General features: G+C 37.9%; 1 protein-coding gene across 1 annotated transcript in view; it reads left to right on the top strand.

Annotated features, from left to right (window-relative positions):
• Positions 1 to 16,316, top strand: part of LOC134740809 (nephrin) — a 675,842-nt gene that overhangs the window by 396,371 nt on the left and 263,155 nt on the right. The window contains exon 4 of the mRNA XM_063673431.1: positions 7,813 to 8,021. Within this exon, the coding sequence (XP_063529501.1) occupies positions 7,813 to 8,021 (209 nt within the window). The remainder of the gene's footprint in view (positions 1 to 7,812; positions 8,022 to 16,316) is intronic.

Here is a 16,316-nt window from a genome sequence, read left to right as displayed (position 1 = left end):
TGACAAACTGATGGTAGCCGTACAGATCTCGCTCACACATATTTGATGGATAATATGAAAAATTTAATATGTTTTCAATGGCATTTTAACAATATACCCCGAATGTAAAAACACAAAAGGTATTAATTGCTTTGATTGTTCCATTATGGTTGCGTGAGTCAACAATAATGGCCGATATTTATTCGGCACCTGGCCACAAAAGACAACGTCACTCCTACTACGAGACCATGAGCGAGTAAAGCTCTTGAACAAATCAGCATAACGTACCTACGCCACCGCCGAACGCCGTTGGGCGTGTGTCCTCACACCCTAGAACCTAAATGATCAAGTATTATCATTCGCAGATTGAAACAAATTTCGTTCTAATCTCCGCCTGTGGAATAAATGGCCCATTGATGATGATGTGCCATGTGTTCCTGCCGGTGAGTAAGGTTGCCAGAGCTCAACGAGGGAGAGGAGTGTTAGGGTCGGCAACGCGCATGTAACTCCTTTGGAGTTGCAGGCGTACATAGGCTACGGAGACTGCTTAACATCAGGCGGGCCGTATGCTTGTTTGCCACCGACGTAGTATAAAAAAAAATGTCTGATAGAATGCTTGTAACGCAAGTCCGCTTAACGCAACGTGCTGCTAGTAGCCGTCCACAAAAATCATTAAAAAATATACTCTTGAGTGAGTTCTGCATATGTAATATAATTATCTCGTGTATAAATTTGTCACAGAACTTTAGGAGCGCAAATACAAGCACATTGACATACCCGCGTGTTTAGCACTTGAGACTTCGACTCGCTCGTTCAGTAGGTAAGTGATTGGAATACCACAACAGGACGCCATAACATGCGCATTTTTATTCACACGAAGCCCCGCAAGAACACGCTCGTATCCGCAAAAGTAATGACTATTCCCATTGTACGTTGTAGTTGTAAAGAGCAATTCTTTATCCGCGCACGTGCTCGCTCAGTAAACAATGTCACTCGACATTAAAATGAAAAAGCTAATCTGCATAAAAATAAAAGCGGTGCCTTCCCGATGACTGAAAAAAAAAACGGTACGCCTATATTTTTTCTGGCCTAATCTCCTTTATGGCTATGCAGTCGTGTCGTGTTCGCTTCTTTTATGGCCGTGGCTTTTGAACGTTTCTAGCGATTACATTAAAATCATAGGGCATGTGGGCTCCTGATTTATGGAGGGCACTGGCACTTAATTTTACCCTTGTTTATTGTGATGCGGCCCTTCGCTGAGCCGGGGACGGCAAACAACGCGGACCCTAACCTTGCCTTGGACTTATCCAAATCTACAACACCCTTTAACTACAAAGCCTCTAAAGCTTCAAAACAAAGTGAAGTACATTATCGTATTACATTAGTCAGGTAAGTATATATATCTATATCTATTCGTTTCTTTACATCATAATAAATAATTATGAAATGAAATCTGTAGGAGAATCATGGTCGACGATATAGCGCAGAAATTTGCCAGGCTCAAGTGTTAGTGAAAGAAAAGAAAAAAGGTTTTTCAGTGAAGTCCGCCACCGAGGTGTAGGTACCTACTGATTTATTAAAGACTAGCTTTTGCCCGCGATTTCGTCTGCGTGGACTTAGTAACAGCAGCTATAGTAAGTATAGCGCCTGAAAAAATTCTCATAGGAATCATTTAATTTGAGCATATTATGCACACAAATTAGCAGGCACTTCATTAATTATCTCAATTCCACCCCGCTTTTTATTTTCTTAAGGGATGATTTTCGGGATAAAAAATATCCTATATCCTTCTCAGGGACTCAACCTATCTCTATGCCAAATTTCATCTAAATCGTTTCAGCGGTTTAAACGTGAAGAGACAGACAGACAGACTTTCGTATTTATAATATTAGTATGGATTATAGAGAACCGTTGGACACGGACAGCACATGATAGGTCCTTGTGGAGATCCTCAGGATAGTCTATGCTGAACGTATGTTCGCTGATATGTATTGGCACAGTCAGTAAGATCCGAAACAAAAAATATTTTTCACTCAGAAAAACATGCATAAGGTTATATTACTTGTACACAAACAGCTGCCCACGTATTTGAGGTTTCCATTTTCAAACTGCACAAAACCGATTGTAAGATTCATGAATAGACATGCCCGCATGCATTACACCAAACGGCAGTAGTAAATTACCATGGCCCATGCTTTCCGGGTTAGTTATGTGAGGTTACAGCTTAATCCGTCGGCCGCGGCGAGCGAAATGACTTTCTTCCTTTATTTACCTGCGCAAAAACAAGCCCGGCTTTAAAGCGTTGCAGTCCCGCAAATATTTGACATTAAATAAAATAATTTTTGGGTGTTATATCAGATTAGTTCTATTTGAGTTGGCACGCTGCTGCAAATTGAGCGATAAAAGGCCAGTTTGTTTGCGGATCGTTGGTAAAAACTAAGCCTCCGGTATCTCAATTCGCGCGCTCAAATAACAATCTGCTCAACTCGGCCGTCGTTCGCAGTTTTTCTACGGTTCCGATAGGCATGAAGCAAACGATAGCTGTCATCAAACCCGTCAGCTGAAAATAAAAAAGAAAATTCCCTTACTGACCTAAATAAAATCATAGACTGATAAAATGTAATACTTTATTATGAAACGGTGTTGTCATAATCATCATCATCATCATCATCATCATGTCAGCCGATAGACGTCCACTGCTGGACATAGGCCTCCACTCCGACCGATCCTGTGCCGCTCGCAACCACCGAATTCCCCAGGTCGTCGCTCCATCTTGTTGGAGGCCTACCGGCAGTTCGTCTTCCGGTACGGTGTTGTAATAAAGTATTATTACGTCTTTTCATCAGGGTTTACGAAATGGCGAACGGAGACTTAAAGCTAAGTATATTTTTTAAATCACAGCTGAGGGTTTTAAATATGAATGTTTTCTATTGATTCTGTAGGATTATGGGTGCAGAAACTTTCCGGCGATCCGCTTAAAAAGGTTGTCGAAATTTAAGATGTTTATAGAGAAATACTGGGGAATTTATTGGCATTGCTTTTAAAAATATTACGGAGCTTTGGTCCCGGCGGGCGGTGATAGATCGCTGAGTCTGCGCATCTGGAGTTATATTATATTCGACAAGCTTTCGTTGCCGATAAAATTATGATCGTTATATCTTGCTCAATACAAAAACTGGTAAAAAGGTTGAAATTAAAGTCACCATAAGAAATAATGAAACAATAAACGATTTAGGTACCTTCCACAGCGTAGACCTCCAAGAGGATTTTGGGCTATAATACCAACGACACTCCTTAAGGTTAACCTGGATCGAGGACTTAAGAACGTTTTCGCGGATTAATGCAACTCATTTATAACTTATTTATTTAGAGTCGGCAATGTTCATGTCTCTGGATTTGCAGGCGTCCATAGGCTACGGTGACTGCTAACCATCAGGCGGGCCGTATAAACGTGGTATAAAAATCCGATTTAATTTACTCACTCACGATTTACCTACCAAAAGATTATAAATGCACTAGCTTTTGCCCGCGACTTCATCTGCGTGGACTTAGTAACCCCAGCAAGAGTAAGAATAGCGCCTGGAGAAAGTCTTATAGTAATTATTCAATTTGAGCATATTATGCACACAAATTAGCAGACACTTCATTAATTAACTCAATTCCACCCCGCTTTTTACTTTCTTAAGGGATGATTTTCGGGATAAAAACTATCCTATGTCCGTCTCAGGGACTCAACCTATCTCTATGCCAAATTTCATCTAAATCGATTCAGCGGCTTAAGCGTGAAGAGGGAACACACAGACAGACAGACAGACAGACAAACAGACTTTCGCATTTATAATATTAATATGGATTTATTTAGAGTCGGCAATGTTCATGTCTCTGGATTTGCAGGCGTCCATAGCCTACGGTGACTGCTAACCGTCAGGCGGGCCGTATAAACGTGGTATAAAAATCCGATTTAATTTACTCACTCACGATTTACCTACCAAAAGATTATAAATGCATTCACCATCGCTTGTACGTTTTACGACGCCTTATAAAAAAACAAGCTTAGAACAGAAAGCACTATAAAAATACATTCGAACCGCATAGACGTCAGAATTGTCGCGCTGCGCAATATTATTCGCTTTCATACGACCCGGGGCTGAATAACGGATTATTTATTGGCTATTGTGGATTCCTGCCCAAAAAGGAAGCTCGAATTTAGTTTTAGATTCAAATCGTAGCGAAGAGGATGAATATTGGCGATGTTAACCGATTCCAAATATGAATATACATAAAGGAAACAAGATTAAAAAATCAGAAAACAATATCAAAGCAGATTCAGCTCCCAGACGCCATGCAGTCGGGAGCCGGACAACTTTGAAAAGCGCATTAAGGTTGGCATGGTGGATGGAGGACGGGGTAGTGGACATCCACCGACCCACTGGACATTGTAATTAAGGTCTGCCAGGGATCTACACAGGCGCCTAATATTAGGAAGGCGGATAAACGTGCAGAATGGAGAGCCTTAGTGCACAAAAGAACAACCTCACGTGGTCGCGACCCTCAGTCATGAGGAAACGAGGAGAAAGAAGATGTTGCTCATTTTGAATGAGTTTTATTGACAATATTTTTTGTCAATCGATCTGGAATTTTCATTTCAATTTTATTAAAAGTGTAATCTGAACATTATCTAGTTTAAACATACAAATTGATTCGATTAATATCAAAATTGTCCATGCTCTCCAGATGTGTTTTTAGGTTTTCTGGAAACGTTGTTTTCGGGAGTATAAAAATTGTGGGCATTTGTACCACTACCTAATGATCTTATTTTTCGGGCACAGAAAACTTAATTGTAACATAAAGCAGTGTAGCCTGTGTAGGTATGACCTTTGAAAGACTGAATATCATACGAGTTCTAAACAATAACTATTAACTATAGTTCAAACCTTCAAGCATTCACGCATTGCTGTCAGTGCTTGTTAGCAGTAACAAGCCCTACATTGTGAACCCGGCCTCAGGCTTTGTGTGGCCTGACAATGTGACTGTTGTCACCAATAAGTTTAGACATGTCGCATTGTCGCGCTCAGTGACGAGTTTGCCACGTTGGAATCAATGTGTGACTGAAACAGGATGTGTTATGGTTATCGATGGATGTGTCGTATGCAATTTATTGGGTATCGTTGCTGTTGAAAATAATAAAGCTTATTTCGTCAACAGTTGTTAGTAACACTTTTCATACGACTGCTGAAAAAGGGGTTTGAGTTTAAGCGGGTTATTTATAATTTTTGTCGATTATTGCTCTACACACAACATGTGCCATTTTCAATCAAATGGGTACTTATTATCGCACGTCAGTAAGGCACTATTTCCATATAGCTTCAATTAAAAATCAACCTTATCGACAAGCGACAATGTGGTACCTTTTGGTTGAAAACGTGACATATTTCGAGCCGTTTCGAGGATCATCAACTGGACAAACCGCTTCAGCTCCATGTACTTGCCATATGTAAAGTATCAAAAAAAAACATACCAGTCTTGAAGTATTGAAGTTATCACTAGTCAAAACTAGTTTTAGCAAAGGGCTTTGTTTTTGACTAAAAATTAAAAAAAAAAATGAAAACAAGTTGTGACTAAGTTACAAACATAGCACAAAAAAGCAGTTGTTTTTTAAGTAAAACTTCTTTAGGACGGAAGTAACACTCAGTAGTGACACACGCACAATAGGACACACGTCAAAGTACCAACATAGCGATAAACGTCATCGTCAAAGAAGTTTTACTTCAACTTCAAACGCACGTAAAAAAAAAAAACGCGTTTTTAGTTTACATTAGAAACAAGACAGAGATAGGCCTGTATTAGTCCTACTATTAGGTCACAGCTGACCTAACAGTAGGCCTAGTTCTATAAATATAATGAAAAAGCACGCGGGTTTAATATCTGTAATACAGAAACAATTGTATATTAAAACATTGTACTATTATACTAATAATGATGAAGAGGTAAGTAATAAAATATGAAATATGCATATTTTTCGTATTCTTACATTAACAGTAGGTTTTTATGTTGATTACGACGTTTAAAGGAAACTAATATTAACACTCATCAATAAGTAGTCATGAATTGATTGGAACAAGTAAAAATTTTAAAAAATTGGAAAAGTAAAAAGCACTAGTTCGCGTAAACCAACTTTCCGCACGCTAAACAGCCACAAAAAGTAGCACTTTTTGAGCAACTGTATTAAAAAAGTATATTATTCATATTGCTTTCTGAATATCATAACAAGTACACCGTTTCCGTAACGTGTAGGAAATTCCTTTAAAATCAAATATCGCCGCTATATTTACTCAACCTCGTATCTGCAGCAATCATTTGATGACAAAAACACCCGTATTCCGAATGAAAGAAAAGCGACATTTCCATCAAATGATTGTTGCAGATATGAGGTTGAGTAAGTATAGCGACGATATGAAACAAATGAGCGACATGCGGTTGCGGCTGCCGCGATGCCGTTGACAAATATTTCAGCTGCAGTGTATCCCGCCTTCATTTATTTTTGGTATGCTACGAGGATCCGGATGCGAGGACGCGAACGTTTTGTTTTCGTTCCGTGAATCATACCTATTTGGTAGCCTGCTCAATTTTGCTGTCTAAATATAAAAAGGAATATAAATATGAAAATCATCTTTGAATAATTATATTGTACCTACTGAATAAACATTTTATTGTTAAAATAAAACTATGAAAACGGATTATATCGCGTATATTGAATTTAAAACACATCCCGACGTTTCGAACCCTTTACAGCGTTCGTGGTCAACGGGTGCCTGGGGAAAAACTACAAAGTGCAAAAATACCCACAAAATAATGAACCATCATAGACTAGACTAAACTTTAAGGCTGGTTGTACATGCAAAATCGGTTCATAAGGCTAGTTATATAATACAACTACTACACACCAACAACAACAACACAACACAACAACACACAACACAATTACAACAACAACATAGTTTTATTGTTACAACGAAATACAATTTTATTGGTAAATATAATAAAAACACTTAGGTAAAAAACACTTAGTTGCTCGGTAGGGTGCCTAGAAGGCTGGCTGCAATGCCCCGTTGGATGGTATTGTTGGCAGTTACTATTAAAAAGCTCGTATCTCGTATATAATATACAAATACATAAATACATAGAAAACACCCAAGACTCAGGAAATATCTGTGTTCATCACACAAAAAAAATGCCCTTACCGGGATTCGAACACAGGACCATTGGCTTCACAGGTAGTGATCCTGACTACCCACTAAGCCAGACCGGTCGTTTATACCTAGATACTTGGAAGTCGAGAAGCATTATGCTGATGTCGGCCATTTAAAAGTAAATAATTAAGGATAATTGAGGGTAATTGGAGAACTGTAGCAAAAAATACTCAACACCTGCACGATTACTCTGTTTCACCTATTGGCAATCATTGTAGGTGAAACAAATCCAGAATGCTTCTCAACTCGAATTTCCGTAACTAATGATAATATTATGAGGCTACCAGTTTCTAGCGTTAACCCACGATGACATGAAGGTTTCGCAGGCAGCATACCGATTCCAAGTTTTCATTATCCTTCAGATGGAATGGAATGGAATGGAATGCCATGCCAATGCCATCCTGTATTCCCTGATCAATATGACCTCGGTCTCTTTAAAACAAGAGTGAAGTTGTTACTGAACCGGTGAGCTCAATCTTAGGCCCTGTCTTCACTTTCCATCAGGTGTGACTAGGGCCAATCGCCGATCAGTTTATAATAAATAAATAAAAGGATCGCTAAATTATTTTTCTTTTGTCCACAGTTTCGACGTGCGAGGCAAGCCGCTCTCCGAAGCGCGTCACTGGTCCGCGCCAGAAGTGTTCGGCCCGCGCGCACACTTCGCTACCTCGCCGCCGCCGGCCGCGCTCCTAGTGCGCGACGTCAAACGGCGAGACGAGGGCGTATATCGGTGTCGGGTGGACTTTAGGAACACTCAGACCACGAGCTTTAGATACAACCTCACTGTTGTTGGTAAGTCGTATTAGGTATAATATCATGTTTCGTCATGCTCCTCCTACTGTCCGCGCGCGAATTCCGTGCACGGCTGAGGAATGCTAGGAATGGTTGGGCGTCATGACAGAGTTGTGTCATTTTGTACGTACGGGCGCGGCGTACACCCTCCCACTTCCTCGACCTCCGAATGCGCGGAATTAGCGCGCGGACAGTATAATATATAGCCACATGAATATGAATAGGTAGGTGCTAAAAAAACCGGCCAAGTGCCAGCTGAACTCGCGCACGAAGTGTTCCGTACCATTACGCAAAAAACGGCAAAAAATCACGATTGTTGTATGGGAATATTAAATAACTTAAATATTTATTTTATTCTGTTTTCAATATTTGTTGTTAACGGCAACAGAAATACGTTATCTGTGAAAATTTCAACTGTTAGCTAGCTATCACGGTTCATGAGATACAGCCTGGTGACACACAGACAAACAGACGCCCTTTGCCCTTTGGGTACGGAACCCTAAAAACGCACTGGTTTGAGCCAAAAGTAACGGCATGAGAGTACTTCGCGACCTCCACGCCGTATCAAGCTGCATACGCTGTACTGTACCAAGTTAGCGGCGATACGTAATTAAAAATAAAGGTACAGTCAAGTGTAAAAATATAACTTACTCAAAAATATGTCCCTTAGTTCTTAATTCTTCACCGACATAAGAGCTCTGCTATTGTACCTACTTACAAAAAAAAAGTTTTCCTAAAATCGCTAAAGTAGACATAGACTGAAGCGGATTTTGCTAACTGGAATTTGTAATCCATTGGACTTTCTAATTTAAGACGATAAGCAATAAAAATGTGTTATCTGATATTATCTTCGATTTTAATATGGTTGATCCCATTACATTAATCAAACATTTTAAAACAATTAAGAAAAAAAGTACCGAAGACTTGTGGGGAGCATCTGTGAAAATTCTTGATAATATAATAGATTTAATTTCTCCTTATTTAACATATATTTTTAATGGTTGTGTAAAACAGGGAGTGTTTCCAGACTTAATGAAACTAAGCAAAGTTGTACCTTTATACAAATCAGGCGAAAGAAACAACGTAACAAACTTTCGCCCTATATCAATTCTGCCTGCCTTGAGTAAAGTCTTTGAAAAAATTATGCTGGAACAGTTACAGAATTATTTTAAAGCCAATAATCTATTTCACTGCCAACAGTTTGGATTCAGGAAGGGATATTCTACAACTGATGCTGCTTCAGAACTCATTAAATATATTTACAGCATATGGGAGGATTCTTGCGACGCAATAGGCATATTTTGCGACCTTTCAAAGGCGTTTGACTGCGTTGAACATTGTACTCTTCTATTAAAACTGAAACACTACGGGTTGTCTGCAAATGCTTTAAAACTAATTTCATCATATCTTACCTATAGTTATAGGTCTCAAACAGTAGTCATAAATAGAACACAATCTAGCGGAGCGCCTGTCAAATTAGGAGTGCCTCAAGGCTCTATTTTAGGGCCTTTTCTTCTTTTAGTTTATATTAATGATCTGCCCTCCTTTGTCGAAAATAGCTGCAAAATTGTTCTATTTGCAGACGATACATCTTTAATTTTTAAAGTAAATAGAAATACAGTTGATTACGACAACATCAATGATATTCTTGCGAAAGCTTTAAACTGGTTTACAAAGAACAACCTGCTACTTAATCCCCAAACAACCAAGTGCATGCGATTCACATTGCCTAATGTTAAGCTTGACAATAACGTAAATATTCATTTGAATGGAGAGCGTCTGGAGTTAGTTGATAAAACCATCTTTTTGGGTTTAACTTTAACTTTGGACACAAATTTGCAATGGAGTCCACATATATCGTCATTGGCCAGCAAATAAAGTTCAGTAGCTTTCGCAGTTAGAAAAATAAGGCAGTTGACTGACGTAGAGACGGCACGTTTAGTATATTTCAGCCAATTTCATAGTGTAATGGCATATGGAATTTTACTGTGGGGTAAGGCAGCGGATATACAAACAATATTTGTTCTACAAAAGAGAGCCATCCGGTCTATTTACAAGATGGGGTCTCGAGAATCATTAAGAGATCGATTTAAAGAAATAAACATCTTAACAGCAGCATCTCAATATATTTACGAGTGTATTGTCTATGCTCTTAAGCACATAGATTCCTTTAAGAAAATGAATAGTACTAGACACAATCATAAAATTGCAATGCACAAGTTTCGTGTGCGTAAAATTTATAAATCTTTTCCGGGACAATGTATATTATTCTATAACAAATTGCCCAAAGAGGTGTTTAATTTGTCAATGAAAGCTTTAAAACAATATTTAAAAACCACCTTAATGAAAAAAGGATACTACAGAGTCGAAGACTATCTTAACGATAAAACTGCTTGGCCTAAATTGAATCAAAACAAGAACGACTGCATGAAGCTTAATAATTAATTATTTTTATATAAATTAGACCTTTAAATAACTGTTTAATGTAACTACCTAAAACTTCTTTTTTTGTCTGTTTTGGAAATTATTGTAAATTTATTATATACCTATTATTGTTAGAATTTGATTATTGTGCTTATAATTTTGTTTTTGACGATGCAAAATGCTGATTCAGCCAACAAGTAGGTATGTATAATTTTTATGTAACTACCATTAGGTAATCGCACTTTATGCGTATGCATGCTTTATTTCTAGTTTAGTATTAATTTCATGTAAGATAATATGTAGATTTTTGACGATGCAAAAGTGATCCAACAGATCCTACTTGAATAAATTGATTTTTATCTTTATCTTTATCTTTAACCCATTGATTTTCACGAAAACGGATGAGAGAAGCTTTAATACAATCACGCACGTACTTACAGCCAGCGGTAAGAGTTTTGAATGATTCACGGTTAGTTTCACTAGACTTATATTGACCGGGATATAGACCGTGATTACCTTTTATATTATTTATGAGCTCCCGATACAAAAGGTAATCACGGTCTATATCCCGGTCAGTATAAGTCTAGTGTTACAGCGGTAAGCTTTCTTTTACACCAATTCACCCGCGTAATTGGTAGAAACTAGATATCAGAGGTTTGTCAACGTCTCAGCCGTCTCGTACGAACGATATGCAACATTACTTATTATATCTGATTTATGGGGTTAAACCACCAAACCTTTTCACTTCGACAAAATACTATTTCAATCAGTAAGAGAGAAACATTGTTATTTGTTCAAATTTTACAAGGATAGCAATTTTTTAAAGCAGCTTATGTGTGTTTATAGTTTTATTATTTATTTATCGTATGGCTACATTATGGCACTGGATACAATACTGTAGAAAATATAAATATAGAATTAAAACTCCATTTATGTAACAGTTTTGAATGATTCACGGTTAGTTTCACTAGACTTATATTGACCGGGAAAGGTAATCATGGTCTATAAATATCCCGGTCAATATAAGTCCATTTACGTAATACAAAGAAACCATTCTATAATTTTTGATGTGCCGTTGGGTTTTTAAGTGAATCAATCATTATTCCCGTCTGAATTTAGAACCATTTTTTTTGTGGTCAGCACAATTCGGCGAGAGCACGTACAAAATGCAATATACATGCAAAGCGATAAAAAATTTACGAACATGTGTTTTAGCCCAATTTTTCAAATTTCATTTCATCGGCAAGAGTGTTACTGAGCCAGAAGGCGAAAAATCTCCTTATATGATCATGTTTTTCTAAGAGGCGTTGATATTCGTAGACGTGGAAAAATATAGGTATGTAGTTCTTGACTATATTATCTTTAATAACATGGCTTCCGATACACGAATTATGAAACTTCGCTCGATACAATTAATTCCAAAAGTAACCTCTAACTCGGACTTTTAATCAAACTTTACTCGGTTATTTATTATGTGATACTATAAACAAAAAAAAAAAAAAAAAACAATCTTAACTGAAATAGTAATTTCATAGCTTTCGAATTTCGATATTGTAAGGTAACGTTTTTAAAATAAATAATAATCGACAAAATTCGATCAAAATTGTCACTTGGCGCGCATGATCTTTCCCGTTCTTTCTTGCGAAATGTGACAGTGACAGCGGCAAACCGATGGAACGGCCTTAAGCTGTTAATTTAAATCGTTTCCCAAAACTCATTAGTTCCAATAGTTTGTCAAGAAAGCTAACACCCGCAAGCGACACACTCGATTTGTGGCAACCATATATTACTCCTCAAGATCTAGAGTACCTCGCAAGGAACAGCATTCCGTTCAGTAGGCCTGCTTTACGATCGCGTTAATTGATCAGGATTCAGGATGTAATGCGAGGGCGTGTGCTGTGTTTGAAAATGGGATGTGGGTGATATTTATCAGAAAGCGTAGATAAATGTACTTATATTTACACCAAACGAAAATGAACTTTTTTATCAAAATGTTCACTGAATTTCTGTTGAAGAGTTCTTATATTGGGAAGGTATAACTTATTTTTGAAAATTCAGTTTCTACCTATACAGCAATTTTAATATAAAGAGGTTTGCAAAAAAAATATCTTGACTTCGAATAATCACGAGTAAGGTCGAATGCGATAATAATAACTCATCGCTAAAGACAAGAGATAGGTAAGTATGTATTTTACAACATTCCAATCATAGTTTTTTTATCGAAATCAAACAGTCAAACTGAACAACTTTTATTATGGGGCCAATGCCAAAATAATTTGGCTGTTTCATACATTCCGGCTGATATGATGCCAATTATTTTTTCTCGATTTCGCCATTGGCCCCATAATAAAAGTTGTTCAGTTTGTCCTATCAAGTCACTACGCAGAGTATGAACGGTGGTTATAATTTCACCCTATATAATAACTATAATAGCCAAGCTCTATAATCCTAACGTAATTGTTTGTACATAATGTAAGCAAGTTAATAATATATATCGCATACTTCAAACATTTCCAAGAACATGGATTGTCTCGTGCTAAAACGTAACATATTTAGACACAAAGGCAACACGTGCATGGGATAATAATTATGGCCAATTCTTGGGATTAGTTGCCAAGCGGGCCCCAGGCTCCCATGAGCTGTGCTAAACCTACTATTTACATATGGGATATCATGTTAGAACGTACTCACTAAATTTCAAGAGAATCGGTTAAAAATGCGTTGTTTAGGCGAAAACAGCCCGAAAAACGGACAGGAATGTTCGCTTCGCTCTCGCTTAGTCAAATAAAAACTCAGATATACTAAATAAAAAACAAATCGTCTTATAAATCCAAGATCTTAAATGGAAAAAACGTCGGCATTATTACGGATAAACCATATAAAGAACGAATATGAACACAAGTGCGTAATAAAATGTTTTCCCGAACTAACATTCACTGGAATTGCCCATCAAAGTGACGAAGCACCTCGTTGGTTGTTTTCTATTTAGACTCCATACAATCTGGTGAAGGCATTCTAAGTTTATTGGACGATGGTACCATAGACAATATGTGTTGGAGTACCTAGACCACGCTAACGCGCTTGTTTTTAGTGCCATCGATGCGAGGTGGCAACAGCTTCCAAGCGTTTATTAAATCACATTTACAATCGGGTCTAACGCGAATTTATTTTATTACCTTTATTTACCGACGTTTCGACACAGGTTTCACTGGTCGTGGTCGCGGCTATCTGACGACTCAGCAAAATGTCAAAACATAGATTTGTGTGACTACCCGACGAAAAGTGCATGAAAAAGTTTGGGGTAGACACATAAACCATGACCAATGAAACCTGTGTCGAAACGTCGGTAAATAAAGGTAACAAAAGAAATTCGCGTTAAACCCGATTGTAAATGTGATTTAATATGTGTTCAAAACGCGAAAGTTTTAAATGTTATATTCCAAGCGTTTGTAGTCAAATCCTTTTTTAGCGCATGCGGGACGTTTTTTGGTGTTTTATCCGTGCTGATTGTCCGTGTATATTCTTCGTTTCTCTTAGATCGCAATTTAATTGATATGAGAATTAAATAGGACTAGCTAATACCTTAACTAGCAGATACTTTTGAATTTATTGATGTGTCCATGTAGCTATCCCGAAAAAACTCAGTTAAGAGGCGTAAAGCCAGGAAGGAAGCAGAAGATATGGCGCGCCGCACAAAACTAGTGACGAAAGAATATGGCCGTCGTGCGAGTTTTACCTTTTGTCTCAATTACTCTGGAAATATACTTTTGTTTTAATAATAAAATTTTACTCGTCAAATTCCTCGGCTATATCACTATTATACTGCTTTCGTAATGTGTTTTTATCGAGCCAATTTTAAACTTAAAGTTTTGGTTGGTAATTTCTTTCGTGGCATTTTCCCTTGGTTAAAACGTGTTTTCAATGTAAATAACTACAAATTGCATTGTGTGTTCGCCCCGCTTAATGATCAGATGTTATCACCTTAATCTTAGCCACACTTTTCCGTGGTAACGCGAAGAATATTTACGATTAGCGATTAACGACAAGAATATTAACTTAACCCTCAACCTTTTTAGAGTTATTACTTTGAATATAGTCTATCCCTTTTTAGGGATCGCTGTAGCTGGTATAGAGGTACACGCTTGTTTTACACACTAAACTTAGTATTGTCTATGCTGATATCAAATCAGTTTGAACCGTGATCGATGGCAGAAACTTCAGAAATGGTTAATCAATGTTGCTCTTAGACGCTCGATTTTCATTAGTGCTGATGAAACCGTTTACTAATTAAATCAGCGGGACGTGTCACGTCGTGCGTGGATGGATGGAGGACCCTTGTCACAATAGTGCTGACTTCAAGCAAAAGTTGTATAGATGTGTGGGATAGATATTGCTGCTAACCTTCCTCTTTCTCTCAGTATTTCAATGTAACTCATCATCATCATCATCATCATATCAGCACTTTATCGCCCACTGCTGAGCATAGGCCTCTCTTCCAGTACGCCACTTGTCCCGGTCCTGAGCTAATCTCATCCAAAAGTGACCCGCAATCTTCCGGATGTCGTCCACCCAACGAGCCGACGGACGCCAGGGGCTTCTTTCATTCGAAAGCGGCCACCATTCCGTTAACATTTTAGTCCACCTGCCATCACTCTGTCTAGCAACATAACATGTAACTCGTGTATCATTAAGCACTACGTTTGACGTTGACCCAGATCGGTGGGCCAAAAAAAAAAAAAAAAACCAATCCACTTACGCATGTCTCTCCTGAATGTTTTATTTTGATTATATTTTTATGTTTTTTTTTGTTTGCAGATATTTTCCTGCATGCACCTTTTTGTAGTTCAATTAATTTATATTTTATATTTGATATCTCTCGTTCAAACAACGGCCATCATACTCAGTATTGTTAAAATTTCTCAGTAAATTGTATTTACCCGGTTCCTGAGATACAGGCTGCGCCTAGTTTGGGGCCGGTGGATATTAGCTTAATTGTAAAATCTATTTTTTTTTTGTTAGGTTCAACCTGTGATGTCAATTTGTAAAATATTTGGTAAATAAACGATTTGTATTTGTATTTGTAAATTGGCTACCGAATGGACAACGGAGGTTAGCCGAGGCATGTAGACCAAAAGATGGCGCATTTTGCAGCAACTGGCAGGAGCATACACCAAACCGTGATTAATGGCGTAAGAAAGGGGGGTATTGCTCAATGTCCAACACAAAGGCTGTAAAAAACATCTGATGTGTCTTGTAGACATAGACTCCATTTTCAAGCACTGAGCTCTGAACGCTTTGATATCGCGCCACTTATATTAATGTCGCTCGGTGTTCAGCTCGCTATGCTAATAGAGAAACAACCTTCAAACCCTTTATTAATTGAATGTGACGATCTTTCGGTGTCTTGTTAAGAAAGTAATCTTTTGAGTTTTGAATGATTCACGGTTAGTTGCACTAGACTTATATTGACCGGGATATAGACCGTGATTACCTTTCACGGTAATCACGGTCTATATCCCGGTCAATATAAGTCTAAAGTAATCTTTTGTAATATTCATGATAATCGGATAATTTGTCTTATAATATTATGTAGCTTGCCTTTAAAACCTTGCAGAGGTACAGTCGCCATCAGATATATCGGAGCGGCTGAGGTGCTTACAAATATCTGAACACGCCTCTATTGTCAAGGCGTTAGAGTGCGTGTTCAGATATTGTGAACACCTCGGCCGCTCCGATATATCTGATGGCGACTGTACAAAACAAAGCTCTCTTGTATATTTAGAAATACCAAAAGATTAGCAAATTTAAACGATACTTCAGTGGAAAGCTCCACTTCAACATGAAGGAAAAGCTAAAAAAGTTGAGCTACTC

The sequence above is a fragment of the Cydia strobilella genome, chromosome 4 (assembly GCF_947568885.1).
Source record: "Cydia strobilella chromosome 4, ilCydStro3.1, whole genome shotgun sequence".
NCBI lineage: Eukaryota > Metazoa > Arthropoda > Insecta > Lepidoptera > Tortricidae > Cydia > Cydia strobilella.
Note: the sequence above shows the minus strand (reverse complement) of the source record. Positions and strands in the feature narration are given on the sequence as shown.